This window comes from Triturus cristatus, chromosome 1_1, assembly GCF_964204655.1.
Source record: "Triturus cristatus chromosome 1_1, aTriCri1.1, whole genome shotgun sequence".
NCBI classification, from domain to species: domain Eukaryota; kingdom Metazoa; phylum Chordata; class Amphibia; order Caudata; family Salamandridae; genus Triturus; species Triturus cristatus.
In genome coordinates this window covers 809290407-809308737 of record NC_140579.1, presented here as the reverse complement: position 1 = coordinate 809308737, position 18331 = coordinate 809290407, and the positions used below count along the sequence as shown (strand labels likewise).

At 45.1% G+C, this 18331-nt stretch overlaps 1 protein-coding gene across 6 annotated transcripts in view; it reads left to right on the top strand.

Moving 5' to 3' along the window:
• Nucleotides 1–18331, top strand: part of CDC27 (cell division cycle 27) — a 1680535-nt gene that overhangs the window by 690845 nt on the left and 971359 nt on the right. For all 6 annotated transcript variants that reach the window (XM_085650282.1, XM_085650285.1, XM_085650283.1 and 3 more), the window contains one exon: nucleotides 6755–6857. In XM_085650282.1, coding sequence (XP_085506408.1) covers nucleotides 6755–6857 — 103 coding nt within the window. The remainder of the gene's footprint in view (nucleotides 1–6754; nucleotides 6858–18331) is intronic.

Below are 18331 nucleotides of genomic sequence, written 5' to 3'. Positions count from 1 at the left end.
TCCAGTGCTGTCGTCACAGGACCCAGCTCCACAAATAATTCTGACAACAGATATTTCCTTAATGGGTTGGGGTGCACATCTCCAAGACCTCACAATTCAGGGAGTATGGGATTCCAAACACAAGAATCTCTATATCAATCACCGGGAGCTGCAAGCTGTTCTTCTACCAGTGAAAGCCTTCCTACCTCTCCTCCAACACAAAGTTGTCCTCATTTGAACAGACAATATGACAACTATGTATTACATACAAAAAAACGGGGGGGGGGGGACGCACTCTCCACTTGTTTTAGTTAGCACAGAAAAAATGGAGATTCGCTATACATCACAACATTCACCTTCTAGCAGAACATGTCCCTCGGATAAGCAATCAAATTGCGGACTTTCAAAGCAGGACACAGCAATAAGTCCACAATTGGGAACTACACCCCACAGTTCTTTTACCATACTTTGGAACGCTGGGATAAATCAAAAGGAGAGCCTGAATTCAAACACCAACTGACAGCACGGACGAACAGTGAGCCAAATGCCTATTTAATGGAAACACAGTATTCCCCAACAACACACTCAATACATAGTGATTACATCGCAATTATGTTTCTCTTTCAGGAATGCTTTTATCGTCAGGCATGCTATTCCCTGTAGTTAATTAAAGTCTAACTTAAGTAAGTGGAAGATAACTGTTTTGTTCCGCAAAGTACTATCCGCTACTTAAACGGAGGAACTTGACAGTGTATTCTATTGATCCATTGCAGCCACTAAAGTTAGATGGATGGAATTTCACTCAGAGAAAAGTACCCTGGTGAATATATAAGCACAATAGAGAAGGACTACACGTTGTCCATAACCTCACAAAGTAAGTTATTAAAAAGATGTAACACATCCAGAATTGCAAACTATTGGTAGGTCAACAGAAAGGCTAAATCATAATTTTTCCCTTTCGTTTTTAGAATTGCCTTAGCCATAGGCAGAACAAAGTTGATAAGAAGGAATCAAAAAGGATTCATAAGAACTGCAAATACAGGAAGAGTGCTGGTAATCACCGTAATCAATAAAGATGTAGTGACAAATACTAAGGGAGAGTCGAATTAATATATATTCTGGACCTTTCATTCCAGAACTAATCCAGTCCAAAGGCCCTGAGGGAGAACCCCATAAGTAGGACGGGGTTCGAAACGCGTCCGCGACTGCTGGGATAAGTCGGGTATTAAAAATGACTAAATGCAGGGAGCAAGTAAAAAAGAATTGCCCTTGCATATCAATAGTGTACACCCAGTAGTGAACAACCTTCGTTAGACACACGAAAGCAGTACTGTTTAATTCAATACTGGTTGTTGTATTCTAAACTGACTGGATTTACCCTCAATGTATTCGTTATGTCTTATATATATATTGAATGTATTTTCATTCAAGTTTGATTTTCACAATGTTTGTTGAGTATATGTAATCACTGTGAAGATGGTGTCTTATGGTCAGGCATGCGTTACAGATGTAAAAATTTGTTTTAAAAAGTTCAAAAGAAAAGCTAATAAATGCTTTAGAACATTTGAATAAGCGAATGTCTGGGCAATTCCTTCCTGCACCAGAAATAAGATGGTTGGGTTCTTTCCTTGTTTATTTATAGTCTATGCAAAGCATTTGTATCTACAGCACACATTCCTTGAACGGATTGTTACTTACCCAGCAAGCATCTGTTCTTGGCACGGAGTGTTGTAGATTCACATGCGCAAGCCCTCCTCCACAAATACCTTGTGTAGGTTGCAGTTCATGCACTTTATATACTTGTATCATACTACTGCATGGACATCTAATTGTTCATATGCATAGCATACTTACATCTTCATCTACCCACATCAAAGCAATCTGAAGATGGCGTCGGTGACCATGCGCAGAATTACCAAGAGGAGTCGTCACACAGCCTTGTGACTTGAAGAGAACTTCTTAGAACAAAAACAATTTGCAATCATCCGAGCCCAGCACTAATAGGCGCACTTATGCAAAGCATGTGAATCTACAGCACTACATGCCAAGAACAGATGCTTACAGAGTAAATAACATGATCCTTCTTCAACACTTGTATCTTTTATATATTTACATACGACCCTCCCTCCTGCCAAAGGCTTATTCATTATATGCTCTTCTTGCACTTGTACTTAGAAACCTAAAGCTATAGGGGGAGAAGGAGAGCTTAAGCTTCCACCTCATTGGCAGATTTTTGGGTTCTTTCAAATGAGGTTGTTCTACTAAATAGACAATGTTTCAGGCCTTTGTCAAGACATCAGGATCTTGAAGGCACTGACTAGTGTCTGTTAATATTTGTACATGTATCATTTGGCTCGGCCCAAAGCTGCTGTTGGTGTTTTACTGATACATTTCCTGAGCAAACCGACAATGACTAGCTCAGATATCATCTGCTAGGGTCTCGAGGTTTATACCCAGGCGATGATGTTGAGAAGATGTGCAAATAAGGGTCCATGTTATCTTTGTATGTCTCTGTATGTTGCGTCTTGGACTAATACCTTTTGGCCTGTGACGCTTGCTATGTGATACACCCCAAGTCAAACTTTTTTCTCCATGTTTTCTTTGGCCTGCCAAGGTAATCCGAAGGCTGTCCCTTTCCCCTCCATTGGCAACTCAACAGATAACTAGTGATCCCCCAATGGCTATCCCCACAAGAAATGCCATATGAAGAGCTCTTATCCCTTTAGGGAACTATCCAACTCGCAGGGACTGTCTCCTGACACAACCCACTTCCTCTCCATCGGAGCCAATACTGATTACGAAATAGATGACGCTAGAATTCCCAATGTCTACTCATTGTTTTCAAATTGAGTCCTTTTGACATGCCAAGTAAGATTTTATTTTTTAGCACAGGTGTGATAACCTCTTGAGCCACTCCCCGAGATTAGGCCCATGCCTTGTGGATCTGATAACCAACTTTACTGAACTCAACATCTCCCATATGGCTCTACCTTTGACATCACTTCAAAGGAATTTTACACACCTTGTAAAGTCTAAACTCCTGTACCCATCATTGCCATTTTTTTTAGGAGAACGTCTTTCTCCTGTAGTTACCAACGTTTACTTAGGTTTCCCTACTTTTAAAGCAGTCTCAGTCACCCCTAATGGCTTGTTTTTGTGGTGAAATTTTGCTTTAGAACAATCCCCGGGAATTTTTTTTAAGAGGAAAAGCAGCTTTTCTCTTCCAAGGGATCCTCCTCAATAGTCACAGGCACTTAATTGTCCTTCTCACACGCGAGGATCCCGGAACACCTTCAAAATTCATCATGTCCCACACTTGACAGATCAGTTAATTTTTCTGGCTCCTGGAGACAGGATCCTGGGGCAATGAGCTCTGCTTTTTTTGTTGCTAAAAAGAGGCAATCTTTACTAAACCTTATTCTGAGTTTCATTTGGCGTCCTTATAAACTTACAGTATGTTTTACACCTTTTTCTGACAGCAAAAGATAAAGTTTCCTCAGAGAATGCCTTCACATTTTGTGGTTACAAAGAAACCAAGCAAAAGCAGAGCCATACAGGGTCTGTATTCATTGTCTCCCTGAGGATCATCAAGCAGGCACCATGCGAACACTCAAGAAGAACTTTAAAGCTAGAGAAAAGATCAAACTATGTGGACTTGGAGCAAAGCAGAAAGCGAGAGCTGCTGGATCTCCAAGAGGACATGGGGAAGATCATTCTTCCACCAAAACGCCCTCCTTCTGCTCCAAGGACTCTGCTAGAGGCAGATCCAAGTAGAGGTGTAATCAGGTGTTGAAGAGTCTAGGGTTGAAAACAGACTAGTTGCCTACTTGTTTGCTATCATCGAAACCTGGGAGTGAATGTTTTGCCAATGTGCAACATTCCGTCCATCATCTTGCGTGTTTTGCGATCATCAAAACAACATTCATAGTCTAAGAACCTGATGTCGAAAATAGGCAAGTTGACAATTTATTCGCTGTCGACTCAACATTTAACGTCTGGACAACATTCCACGTCAAAAGATCCTCTGTAATTGGAGTCAAAAGCACCCATTGTCTAAGTGGAAAGCGTCCACCGTGGACCCTGAAAGCATTTACTGCCAGCTTCAATACCTCCTCAGTCTGTCCAAGCATCCACCGTCTACTTTGAATCAACTACAGTCGACGTCCAGACGATCGTCAAGATCTCAATCAGTCATTAGACATCCTCTAGATGGCTTCAAAGTTTGCATAAGAACAAAGCAGGCACCCCTGGTTCTGAGTACTCATGTACCTGCTCACCATCTAGAAATACTCCTGAGATAGTACATTCCATTTCCTAACATATTCTATTGGTCTCATGTCATTTCCTAGATTACCAGAGTCATCAGCTTTATCTCCAACTCCTCCATGAAGGTGTCTAGCCGACAAGAGTCCACCTCCAAGAAAATCCAGCTCTGAGGAGGCGATATCATACATGCTCTACATCTAGATCTAGGTCTAAGGGAACTTCTAGAACAAGGTCTTCCTCTTCTCTTCCAGAAGGTCTAGCAGGAGATCTACAAGGCAATCTCTCTCGTTATAGGGGACATATACTCTATCCTGGACGACTACTTCAATTTCATGTGTTAGAGATTGGTCTCCAACTCAAATGGATACTCCTCCAGCAAGAGTCATTTATCAACCTATCATTCTTTGATTTTTCTTCCCAAATCCATCTATGTTAGCAGAAAGATGGTTAGTCATGGATGTGCGTAGATGCCTTTAGGTTCTACATAAAAAAAACAAAGGACATACATGCTTTTATGTGTCTTTTGGACAACCAAGACAAGGTCGTCCCCTTTCTGAGCAAGGGATGGCTCGTTAGCTCTCTGCCTGCTTTTCCTTATGTCATTCCAAGGCCAATTGCCCACTCCAGGGAAGAAGGAGGCTGCATTCCACGAGGAGTAAAGCATCAACTGTGGCACTCTGGGGTGGGCGTGTTCTTGAAAGACCTTCAGTACAGCCGCTTGGAAGAGCTGCCAATCGTTCATGCAGCACTCCTGTCTGGATGTGGACACAGGCGAAGCAGTGGGAAAGGCAGTTCTGAAAAACCGGTCACAATAAAGATGAGCCTGCTTCCCACTTAGGTTATTCTTAATAATGATTACTGCTGGTTGAAAGGAGAAGCACAAACTGTTGATTGTCTTACAAATCTATACTCATTTCATGGTGTTTTCACTTAACACAGTGCCAGAGTCTCCAGGTCATAATACTCCTTAAATGTATTGTTAATTGAGAATGTATCAATTAAGAATTTAAAAAAAAAATGTTTACTGCTTACTAATCTGATTCAAGCTTGAGTATGTAAAAGATCAAATGTTGGAGATGAAATCAGTTACCTGTAACTGTTGTTCTCCAACATTGATTTCTTATATATATCACATGTGACATTCCCTCCTTCTTGGTCAGAGGTTCATCTGATATTCTCACACTTGTGCTTTGAAATCTGGTCTACGGTGGCTTCTACGGGAGTAGGAGAGCCAAAGCTTCCGCTCATTGGTTGAATTTTGAGCGCTTTCAAATGAGGTGGATGTGCTACTAAATGTACAGTGTTTCAAGCCTATGGCCATTTTACACAGTATACTGTTAATTTAATAGAGAAAAAATATGACCATTGGAAAGAAGTAGTTGGGTTTGTCTGCTCCTTACTTATTTTTGGAGTTTTGTAAAGCGGAAACAAGACCCAACATAGGGTAACAAAGCGCTTCACAGTAAAGAGTAAAACAAATTCAAGACAGTTTAGTAGGGTCCTAGACACAAGGATATCAGGCATTATGAAGAACGGATAGGTACAATACTATAAAGACTTGGTACTTTAGTTCGGTGCATTAAGACAAGTTTAAGTACAAACAAATTTTGTCAAGGCAGGCTACACAAGGAATCATAAGAGATGAGTTTAGAATAGCATGGTAGGTAAGATGTAGGGAGAGATGTAAACGATGGCGGAACTTCCTCAGGAAACATAGTGATTGAAGAAGTGGGGAGAGTCACTCAAGAGAGGGGGAAGTCGAAAGGATATCAGTTGAAGTTTAATGAGTCAAGGTGGGTGGGGAATGCTAAGGATTTAAGGGAGAAATTTACTCAAAGGTTTTAGCTTCCGTTTTGAATTTTGTCGTTGAAGAGATTCTGCTGATGCTCCGGGGGGAGAGTTCCAAATTCTTGGTGCAGCTTCGGAGAATGCTCTATCCAATGTTTTTTTCTTGCTGAAGCAGGAAGGTTTTAGGAGCAGATTGTCAGAGCTCTTAGTGAGTGTTTCCACCCGATAGCGGAGGTTTCTGGGCTAGCTATTGGTTTTGTAGTGAAATGCTTTGAGTGATGCAGGCCATCTCTAGCTGTATTCTCGCTTAGTAAGGCAGCCAGTTGAGTGCTTTCAGGTATAGTGAAATGTGGTCAATCTTTCTAGAACCTGTTAAGAGTCTTGAAGTTGCGTGGAGACAAGCTTTTAAAGGGGCTGTGGAGATCTTGGGCAGACCCAATCGTGTTGAACATCTGTATTCCAGCCTCTAGATGACTAACGCTTGAACTTCAGTTTTGAGGTCTGGGGGTCTTGAGGAATGGTTTAATTTTTCTGAGATAGCTGAGGTGTTTCTGATACATAAATACTGAAAATGTTTGTTCACTTGTGTAGTTAAAATTGTTTTTCTGAAAAAATGTTTAATCTTGCTTAGGTGGTGCTTGCTGATTGAAACATTTAAAAAAATGTAAATTCAGTTACAGAATACATAACTTTAGTTTTAATGACATTTTTGTTCTTACAGTACCACACCTCAGGTATTGAGCCCTACTACTATTGCTGCTCCAACTAATGCACTGCCTCGAAGAAGTTCACGTTTGTTTACAAGTGATAGTTCTACAACAAAGGTAATGTACTATGTGTACCTGTTTTAAAGTAATGTCTTTTGAGCCCAGCATGTTACTCTAAAAAGTACTGGACTACAGTCTTACCAGATCAACTCTGATGTCATACCCTCTGAAAACATAACCAACAAATGCCCACCAGTGTGCAACTTTGTTTAGGTACATCTTCGTCCTTGCTTTTCTCCCTTTTACGTTTTTTTAATTCACCTGACAATTGTTTGAGTATCCCTTCACCAGCAGATTCCTCATCTTGTGAATAATCCTCAGGTTTTAGACCGGGCTCAAACGTTTATAGCTGTATTCCTTTGCACAGCTAAGTGTTATGTGGATCTGGACCAATGTTGTTCCACTCCGGAACTGACAAGCGGGACTGCATTTAAGTGCCACCCATTTGCGCTGACATCAGTTCCTTTCTTTCTGCGTATTCAGACTTGGATCTGAAAACTTACCCTGGTATTTGACCACACTTTTGTTGTCCAAGTTTTTCTATTATGCAAGCAAATATCACCTCCTGAAACTAGTGTTCAAGCTGTGAAGGGAATGTCTCAAACAAATGATAGTGACAGTCCCTCCCAAAGTTTCTTTGTGGTGTTTGGGTTGAACCACAACTCTTAAGGGTTCTCATGACTACACCCAGATTAACCCAATGGTCATACGGGAACATGAAGCCAGGCACTAGAATCCACTGCTCCATGACCGCCTGAATTGGATAGGCAATCCCTGTTCCCACTTCTGAAGTCATTCCCATGGCTTCAATGGGAATGGATGCCTTGAATGGCAAGCATCTGAAGTCTTTCAGCATCGAATGGTTTTTCTATGTTGAGCGGAGTATCTCCAGCATACCTATGACAGCGAGTATGTAGGCGGATTGCCCATCTTCAAAGTAGGAACATCTCTCATTCTGGTGTCTCTTTTGCTTGGATCTGCCCCTGTTGGAGTCTCTGGAGTGGGAATTGGTTGCTTTGGTTGGAGACTGACCTTTCCCATGGCTTCTTGAAGATTCAGCATTTTCTCTATGCTGACTTCTTTCCTGAAATCGATGGAGCCTGATTTTCTCCCTGTCCTTCAGAACTCTTCTGGAAAACTTCTGGCAGTGGCTGCAAAATTCTGTAAGATCTTCTGGCGTACAATGGATACAAACTTTGTGGGGGTCGGTCTGTGCTTTTTGTTTCCACAAGACCACCAGTTCACAAATAGTGAAGGCATTCTTGACTGGAAAATAAAATAGTTCTCGACCGGCAAAGAATTTGAATGTACTTTAAGTGTGAAAAGATGTTAATTGTAACAAGTTTTTAGTAAGATTTCCAGTGGGTAGATTTTAGGCAAAAAGGTCTGAGCTCGATGCCCCTGGATCTGGAACATTAACTGACCTAACTGTCACATGTGGAACATTCTATGATACAGGGTGTTATGTGAGTCCCTTACAGGCACAGTGCCAGTTTTTCCCTACTCCTATGCTCTACATTGCATCGAATTAGCTAACATTGTTCCATGTTCTCTTTCAAAAGTTAGTAAAAGATCTTCCATGGCCTCTTTTTCTATGAGTGACTAATTTGATGTAATAAGCTTCTTTTTAAAACAGTCAAATGAAATGTGTCCATTTTTGCCCTTTTTTTAGGCTGCAAAGTTATGTTCTATATTGTGTAAAGTTAGATATACATATATGTATGTTTCAAAAGTGCTTCAGGATCCCTGCATGTTAGCGCCTGTCGGCTGCAAGACGGCAATATGAAAATAAGAGTCTTGCAGGGCCACGATCCAAGTCTTCAGGGTCTAGGGCAGACACTCAGCTGCAGGTACCTCGATCACAAATGGCACTTGCACCAAGAGGTGGCACAGGCTGTGTTCTGCAATGGGGCTAACTGTCAATCTTTTTGACACCATCGAGAACACAATATCATTATTTCGGCATGCTAGAGTTTCCAAAAGCAGCTCTCGCTCACTTTCCTTCTGTATTGAGAGGAGCTCAGGATTCCTGTATGCCTTCATACCATTGCCTCTCCTGCCTAGAGTTCTGAAAGAGATCAGGAACAACCGGTCCCACGCCCTCCTAGTGGCATTGGATTGGTCCAGGAGTGTGGGGTATTTGGCAATCCTGGCGTGAGCACTTTCCTCGAATCAAGCTGTCACTGCAGGAAGATCTTCTGTTGCAGCAGCAGGGGGCAGCATGTTTCACCCGGGCCTGAATACTTTGCATCTTCATGCTTGGAGATTTCATCAGCGACAGTTGACAACCTGCAGCTTGAGGGAGTTTGTCGTTTTTGTTGCAAGATGTCCGACCACAAAATCACTCGACGCCAGCTGTTGGGACAAATTTGTGAATTGGTGAGGCACACGACAAATGGACCATTTACGAGCAAAGTTGTTAGACGTTTTGCTGTTTGTTCTGTTCCTAGCAAGTAGTTGCTTTAGGCAACATTAAGGGCTACTTATCAGCTTTTTTGTTGTGGTGGATCAGCCTTCAATAATCAAATTGCCTGTTGTGATGAGGTTTTTGAAAGGGTTACAACATTTATTGCCACTAAAAACACTTTGTGATGCCACAGTAGGACTTCAACTTAGTCCTTACTATAGGAAAGTGTAGGAGGCTGGCTTAGTATGTGGTGTACACTTATTTAAGTGAAGCACCCTGCACTAATCCAGACAACCCTTATGGTGATTTTAGTGGTCTTAGACAACCTTAGAAAGCTCTCCAATTGGTAGCTGTGAATAGTAGCCTTCAGGCTTAGTCCAGAAGGAGTGTTAAGCAGCTTGTTGTACCAGAACTAATCGTATAGTGTATGTTAAGTAAAAAAGAACCACACAGTGTAGTTATAAAAATAATTATAAACACTCAGTAACACGTTGATATATCTCCTACCCGGAGATATGAACATAACACACACACAATATTTCAGAGTAGAACAGGTAAGTAGCACAATTACACAGTGGTCTCCTGGGGGGGACCAAACCATATATTAAAAGTGGAATGCAAACTGCGGCCAAAGTTGGGACTGGACCCAGAAGACTTAGAAGAGCTGGGGACCCATGGTAAGTACCCAGGAACCCCACAGAGGCCTTGTGCAGAGTGGAAAACATGAACACGTATTCAATACAAGTCAATGGAGAATTCATGGTTGTAGTTTTCAAGAAGGATCCTTCCCAGTGGACCCTGAAGAAACCCCGTAGAAGGTTAGTCACCTCACCCATGGATACCCCAGGAACCAGGATACCTACACCAAGGAAGCTGCGTGCATAGGTGTGAAGTGACATCGGAAACCCCTGTAGACCACAATGGAGGACTTTAGTGAAGATGCCGCTTGCGAAGATCAAAGAGTCCGGTGGAGTTCAAGGGTGGATTCTTGAAGAGGGGTACCTGCAAGCAGAGGGTACAGAGTCTATTTCACTTGGGAGTTACCAGGAGACAATGACCACCATTGAACGAAGATAAAGTAGAATTGACGGAGACCATGTCGCTGCAACTGTGAGGACCAGGCGATGCTGTGGCAGACCAGGAGGGGTTTACAAGATGTCCCATGTCGGAAGTCGAAACCAGTTGGTCGGTGTCTGACTGGATTACCAACAAGCCTTGGCAGCAGCTACTGACAAGAACAAATAAGGTTCAGTGTCAGGACCAGTAAGGTCCAAGGGACTCACCAAGTGCAGCAGAGTCCGAGCAATCCGGGGAGCCCACTGGAACCAAAGAAGACCTCGAGGACCCACAGGCCGAGCAGCTTACCAAGAATGCAGATCCACGGTGCAGAAAATATGGTGAGGACGAAGATGCTGGAGAGAGGGATTTCTTGGAGTCCGAAGATCTCTGGAGAAGAGTCACCAAGCCTTGGCAACTGCAAGTTGATGTGATGCACAGGGTTACTGCTCCAGCGGTTCCTACAAGGGATACTGGCTTCAAACTTGCTGAGAAGTAAGTGCAGGCCTTGCAGAACCACCACTTGTGTTGCGGAGCCTTTCAGAGTGCATGGGAGCTCAGGAGCAGCAGACAGGTCAGCTTTGTTGCAGTGACTGCAGATGCAGGGGAGTTACTCCTAAACTACCAGGGAGATTCCTTCGGGCGTCTTTAATCCACACAGGCCTGGAGAAGAACCTGGATGGAGCACAGGCACAGATGATGCAGAAGACAGACAGGACCATGAGACCAGGAGTAGCAAGTCTTCCAGATGCAGTCTCTGTTCCCAAAGCGAAATCCAAAGTGCCCAGATATTTGAAGATGAAGTGGTTTCGGATCTGAATCATGTCCCATGACTAATCTGAAGAGCCACCTACAGGTAAGCTCTTAAGTACCCAAATGAAAGGTTTGGGATGATTCAGGGGTCCTTCCCAAAGGAGGGGCTGGACAGAGGGGAGGATACTCCCATGTCATTTGTCCAGTTTTGTGCCAGAGCAGGAGCAAATGGCTCCCTAAACTGGTTTCAACTGGAGTATGCAAAAGGGTACCAGATGTGCCCTTCAAAGCAGTCTGGTGGCGCAGGAAAGTGCCCCCAGCCCAATATACCAAGGCCTGTCTTGGAGGTGGTCGCACCTCCCTGTGACAGGAAAGCAATTGATCTACCTTCCCTTGCTTGAGCCTGGCACAGCAGCAGGAGGGCAAAATTGTGTCTGTGGTCAGCAGCTGCACTAGCTTGCTGTTAGACCCTGAAAAGCTGGTGTGAGAAAGTGGCTCTGTATATACTGTTCCCTAATAGGTACAGGGTGTACAGAGTCCACAGTCCCCAGAGGTTTGGCAGAGGCTAAAGTTAGATATACCCTTACTCTATAAAGTGGTAGCTTGGTCGAGCAGTAAGGCAGTACCAGAGGACAGTGTAAAGCATTTATTGTATACACTCAGTCAGCAAATGGTTTCACACACTCAATAACTGAACTCTAGGCCAATGGTTATATATATATATATATATATATATATATATATATATATATATATATATATATATATATAATATATGCTTGTTTTATTTTTAGAACCACCAAGGGGGTAAAGATATACTTTCTCAGAATGAGAGGTTGAATATAAATACTTTTGTCTTAAGCAATAAATTTGTGTAAACAGTCACAGTTGGTTGCAATAAACAATCCTATTTCCTAAACATAACAATGCATTGAGCTCAATGGTAAATTCAGGTTATTTGTAATAAATTACTTTTCAGATTACTTTTGGAATTCCAGGTCTGGCTCCTAGATCCAGCCTTGGGTCAGTATTCCGAATCAAGTGATGAAAGTCGACTTAATAACTGTAATGATTTTTAAATAATATTTAGCTATTTCAAAAGTTAGCACTTAGAAAATATTTCAAAGAAAACATTCAATGGATCTCTATGGCAAGAAATTCAAATTGCAGGTAGAGTACTTTATCGTTACTTTAGTAATCCAGGACTGGGTACCTAGACCCAGGACTGGGGTCCTTATCAAAAACAGGTAAGTAATTTCGTTTGCAGAAATGGTACGATTTTAAAAGAATCTTTCAAATTTGCAAAAATAGACACTTAGAAGAAATTTCACAGAAAAGCAGACAATGGTTTCCTATGGGAGAAAAATGAGTTAGAGGTAAGTATAGTTGTGGACACTTTTCAGGGTCAGGGCTGGGCACCAAGATCCAGCACTGGGAGCTCACCTAGGAGCAGGTGAGTAAATTCGTTTTTGTCACTTGGCTGATTTTTGGTGAATATTTGCAGTTTTGAAAAGTTCACACTTAGAAGATTTTTGAAGAAAAAGCCAGTCAATGTTACCCTATGGGGGAAATGAAGTTAGCGGTTTAAGGGTAAGTACTCGACTGGCAGAGTTGAAATTCCGGGCATGGACTCAGGGGTCCCCCAGTGTCGGGTAGGTACAGTTGGTTCACCCTCAGCGGTTTCAGGACGGCCGGGTGCAGAGAGAGTTAGGCCCAATGTTATCCAAGAGGGATAGGGGGGGCCTTGGTTGGTGGCTGCTGACTGGCAAGCCACGCGGCTGTGGGAGCTGGGCTCCTGGTCACTTACTCAGAGCAAGTGGGGAAGTAGGTAGGTGTAGAGTTTTCACTGCCAGGGCCACTCGGGCGGCTGGGTGCAGGGTGCTTTTGAGCCTTCGGGCGCTCAATTGATTTCAATTGGAAATCTCCGGTTTAGAAAAAGACTGCAAGCTCGGGGACGAGGACTCTTCAGGTGCCACCACCACTTCGAGAGGTAAGTTGGGTAGTTGGAGCATAGGTAGGTACCCTGGGATTGGGCACCGGGGGCTGCGGGGCGCCGCGTGCAGGGGTGCCTTTTGGTGTTGGGAAATCTTACCCTCTGTTGATCGCAGTAGGGGGGGGGGGGCACCTTGTTCTTAGGCTGCAGGCTTCTTCAGGAGTGTCGAGGGAGGTCCTTGGGTGCCGGACTCAGGGTCACAGTCGCCGTGGGGTCGTCCTCATGGTCTTTGTTCACTCCGGCACTGGCCAGGCTTGGCTGGTGCAGAGTGTGCTGGGTTCGCGGTTCCGGGCTGCTGCCAGGGATTAGAGGTAGGTTTTGAGTAGTGCCTCTACTCATGGGAGTCCCAGGGGCTTAGAGCCAAAAGGTAACCAGGTCCTCCAGGGTTGGTGAGGTTGCTGGCCACAAGAGATGCCGGGTTGGAGCAGGAGCAGGTTCGAGGGTCAACAGGCCGGTAGGGCTGGGGCCAAAGCAGTTTGTGTCTTCCCCTTTTTAGCAGCTGCAGGGCAGGTCTTCTTTCTTCTTGCTCTTCTTTGTAGTTTTTGAATCTGGAATCTGGGGAAGGAAGGTTCAGGGTGACCCTAAATACTAGATTTAGGGGCGTTACAGGTAGGTGAAGGGAAGGGGCCAATGGGTCCCTGTCCTGGGGTGGGTACAACCCCTATCCTGCCTCTCTCCTGTGGGAGGGGGGCAGGAGCCTAGTCCTGATTGGGCAGGGCTTCCCATCTTCAAGATGGCGAGAGCCCGGAGATGTGCTTCACCTCGCCTCCCCCACCTGAGGGGTTGGGTTGGCAGGCTGGCACATCCCCTGTCCTTATTTGGGGTTTGCGGCCAAGCTTCCCGCCAGACTGGGGGATTGCAGTGGCCTGGGGAAGCTCACAGAGGCGGCATGCCTTTGAAGCTTCCCCCTGCCCATCCTGGGGGAGGAGATTTAGCACCTCGCCCAGGATGTGCATTGTTGCAGACCCAGGCGAGCAGGGGCTCTCCAACCCAGGGGTCCAGCAACATGTCTGCTGTGTGGCAGCCTGGGCAGCCTCAGAACAGACGTGGATTGTAGGTTTAGGCTTCAGGGGGCCTCTCTAAGATGCCCTCTGTGGTGCTTTGTACATTATATCACACACCGGTATCGGTGTATATTTAATGTGCTGAGCAGTTTGATACCAAACTTCTCAGTCTTCAGTGCTGCCATTATGGTGCTTTGGAGTTCGTGTTTGACAAGCTCCCAGCACCATATACTCTTAGCTGGCAGCACTGCACTTACAGGACCCAGGAATGGACCTGGGTACTGTAGGGGCACAGGGCTCCTGCCTCTGTGCCCACACCACTGGCATAGGGCACCCAGGTAGAGGGGTGGCTGATGTATGCCAGGGCAGTGTAGGTTGTGAGCATGGCACACAGGGATGTGTGCCATGTCGACTCTGTTTTGTCTTTTATCCAGACACTCAGCCTGCAAGAGCAGTGTGTGTGTGTGTTAGGGTACAGGGCCTCTAAGGGTGGCACAATAAGTGCTGCAGCCCTTAGAGGCCTTCCCTGGTCACAAGGCCCTGGGTACCTAGGATACCATTTACCAGGGGCTGACATGTGGCCAGGGTTTGCCAATTTGGGTTTTGGCTGTTAGGCAGTTTTTAGGGAAGGAACACAGGCCCTGGGCACCTGATTGGCAGGAGCCCAGGGCACAACAAGGAAAAGTGCATCAGCTATTAGGCAAAAAAGGGGGGGTTACTGCAACAGAAACCCACTTTCTTACACCCAGACCTTCATCCTGTATAGCCAACACCTGCAGACGATAATATGGCTTAACAACTCATTGCTAGAACAGCAGAGCATCATGGGGTAGGTAGCCTTGCATAAAGATCCCTTAGAAGAACACTTGAGTCCACACACAAGTCCAGTGAATCACTCCCCAAGCGCAAAGGCATGATGAGGCGTGCTGAGGATATCTTTAAAGACCCTGTGCGGACACGTATTTGAACTCCCAAGAGTGGATTAAAAAATACAAACCCTCACCATCAGATCCTGTGTTTATCAAGGGACAATTACCTCTCGACTCCCTAGTAGTCTCTAATGCTCACAAAAGATCCATTTCACAAACCTCTGGTGATGCTCCTCCCCCAGACAAATAATCTAAGCTCATTGATGCATCAGGAAAAACAAGTGAATGTTCAAGTTGCTAACGTCTGATGCATCGCGAACACACAGGGCTACTAGCCAGATACGACAGGGGACACTGCGATGAAATAGAGGTGCTGCTCCGATACCTTCCAGAAGAACACAAAGCTAAAGCACAAGTTAGTTGAAGAGGGAAAACTCATCTCGAACTCCTCAATCAGATGTATTCTAGATGCAGCAGACACTGCAGCTCGGGAGATCAATACCAACATTCTCCTTTGAAGGCATGCATGGCCTAGGATTTCGGGGTTTAACCTGAGGTCCTGCAGTCCATTTTAAACACCCCCTTTGACAACGAACACCTGTTTGGTCCTGTAGTTGAGGCTCCTTTTGTCGTACCTTTTACAGAGCAGGGTCTGAAACAACACCCTCAAACCTAAATGCTTCTTCTTACAAAAGCAATACCCAATTCTCTCCCTCTAGAGTTTTATATAGAGGAAACCATTCCAAGGTTAGAGGTAAAGGTGCCACACCGCATAACATCCCTTTCCCTAATAAACAGTGACTTGCCCGCACTCCCCCCACCCACCCCCGATCACTTACACCTGTCGGGGAAGAGTTCTTCAATTTATCCCCATTTGGCAATCCATTACAACCGACAAATGGTTATTACTGGGAGCTTACCACCAATCCTCCAAACATGCCACCTTGCATTCACAAACTGTTGTCAGACCACTTAGTTACTCAAACAAGAGGTGGAATCTCTCTTAAAGAAAGGAGCCATAGAACCAGTTCCATTGCAGTACTAAGGTTCAGGGGTTTACTCTCTTTATTTTCTAATCCCAAAAAAAGACAGTTCCTTAAGACCACATATGGATCTCAGAGGGTTCAACTACTACATACTGTCAGAACCCTTGCATATGGTAAAGCTTTAACAGGTCCTTCCGCTTCTACAGCAAGGCGATTTTTATGTCTGTGCTAGACCTAAAAGACGCATATTTTCACATCCCCATTCATCCAGCTCATTGCAAATATCTCAGATTTGTGATGGCAGGCAAACACTACCAGTACAAAGTACTCCCATTCGGAGTAACTACAGCTCGGAGTGTTTACCAAATGTCTAGCGGTAGTGGCAGTTCATCTCAGAAGACAACAAATTCACGTCTTCCCGTACCTAGACGACTGGCTCATCAAAGCCAGCACACACTAAAAGTGTCCAGAACACAGTCAGACCACGCTACACCTACTTCTCCACTTGAGTTTCCTGGTCAACCTGCAAAAGTCTCACAGCCCTCAAAGATACAATCCTATCTAGGAGCTCACGGTTCTATGGTCTCCCAGTGCTGCCATAATTTGTTCTATCCAGACTCTATTGCTGCATTTCCAAATTGACCAAATACTTGCCCACCAGGACATTGATGCGCCTGCTGAGATTGATGGCTTCATGCATTGCAATAGTGCCTCATGCAAGACTACACAAGCGTCCACTACAAGAATGCTTAGCACATCACTGGAATCAGTCATAGGGTAAATTAACAGATCTAGCTTAGGTAGACCGCTGCACTCATCGCGTTCTGCAGTGGTGGAACCCACAACATTTATGAAACGGGTGGCCTTTCATCAACCCTGTTACACAAATTGTACTAACAGTAGACGTATCTCTCAAGTTGGGGTGCACATCTCCATTACACAATTCACGGTCTTTGGGACGACAAACACAAATGACTCCACATCAACTATCTGGAGCTGCTAGTAGTATTTCTAGCACTGAAAGCTTTTCAGTCTCATCTTAGAGGCAAAGTTGTCCTAGTCCGCACATGACAGCAATGTCCTTTATGTACAAAAACAGGGAGTGACACGCTCTCTCCAGCTCTCATGCCTGTCTCAGACAATTTGGAAATCCATCACAAAATTCACCTTCTGGCAGAACCCCTTTCACGACTGAAGAATCGAAATGCTGACCTCAGCAGACGGAGGCAGCAAATACACTAGTGGGAACTTCCTCCCCGAGTTCTCCTTCCATATTTTCAAAAGTGGGGATACCCACACATAGATCTGTTTGCCACAGTAGACCGCACAATGCCCAAACTTCGCCTCAAGGTTCCCACACCCTCTATCCAAAGGCAATGCCCAATTGATGAATTGGTCAGGAATGTTTGCCTACGCTTTTACGCCTCTCCTACTCCTTCTGTTTCTGGTTCGGAAACTCGAGCACTCATCACTCACTGATTTTGGTAGCTCCCACATGGTCTGGTTTAGGAAGCTGGGTTTCTGTTGCAGTAACACCTCCCCCCTCCCCCCACACACACACTTTTTGCCAGACTGCTAATGCACTTTTACTTGATGTGTCCTGGGTCCCTGCCAATCAGGTTCTTGGGGTCTGTGTTCTCCCAAAACGGTACCTTGTACCCCTAATTGGCACCTGTCTGGCCACATGTCGGACCCACTGTGGCCAGGGAAGGCCTCTAAGGGCTGCAGCACTTATTTTGACACCCTTAGAGGCCCTGTACCTTTACACACACACCCACACCACCACTTCTCAGCACCACCACCACTTCTCAGCAGCACCACCACCACTTCTCAGCACTACCACCACGTCTCAGCACCACCACACTTCTCCACCTCACCACCACCACCACACTTCTCAGCCTCACCACCACCACCACACTTCTCAGCCTCACCACCACCACACTTCTCAGCCTCACCACCACCACACTTCTCAGCCTCACCACCACCACACTTCTCAGCCTCACCACCACCACTACTTCTCAGCACCACCATTTCTCAGCACATTAAAGCCACACTGATGCCAGTGTGGGATTTGATGAAAAATGCATCTTGGAGATGCCCTCTGAAAAACGACCTACCGCTAGTGTCCGTGCTGAGTGGCTGCTTTCAACGGCCACCACCAGCCATGTTTCTGGACCCCTTTGTCGAGAGCCTGATGCTCTCGGGCGGTCTGAAACAATGCACATCCCGGGACGAGGTGCCAAGCCTCCTCCCACACGATGGGCAGGGTTCACGAAGGGGAAGCTTCAAAGGCTTACCTCCTTTGTGAGCTTCCCCAGGCCACTTGCTGCTTTCAGCAACTGGTCCCCCCTGGTTCTGACCCCAACTTTGGGCGGGAGAACCGGCAGGAAAAACAAGTGAGGAAGACAGGTGTGCCCAACTCTGCCAACTCTACCCCTCAGGTGGAGGAGGCGAGGTGAAACA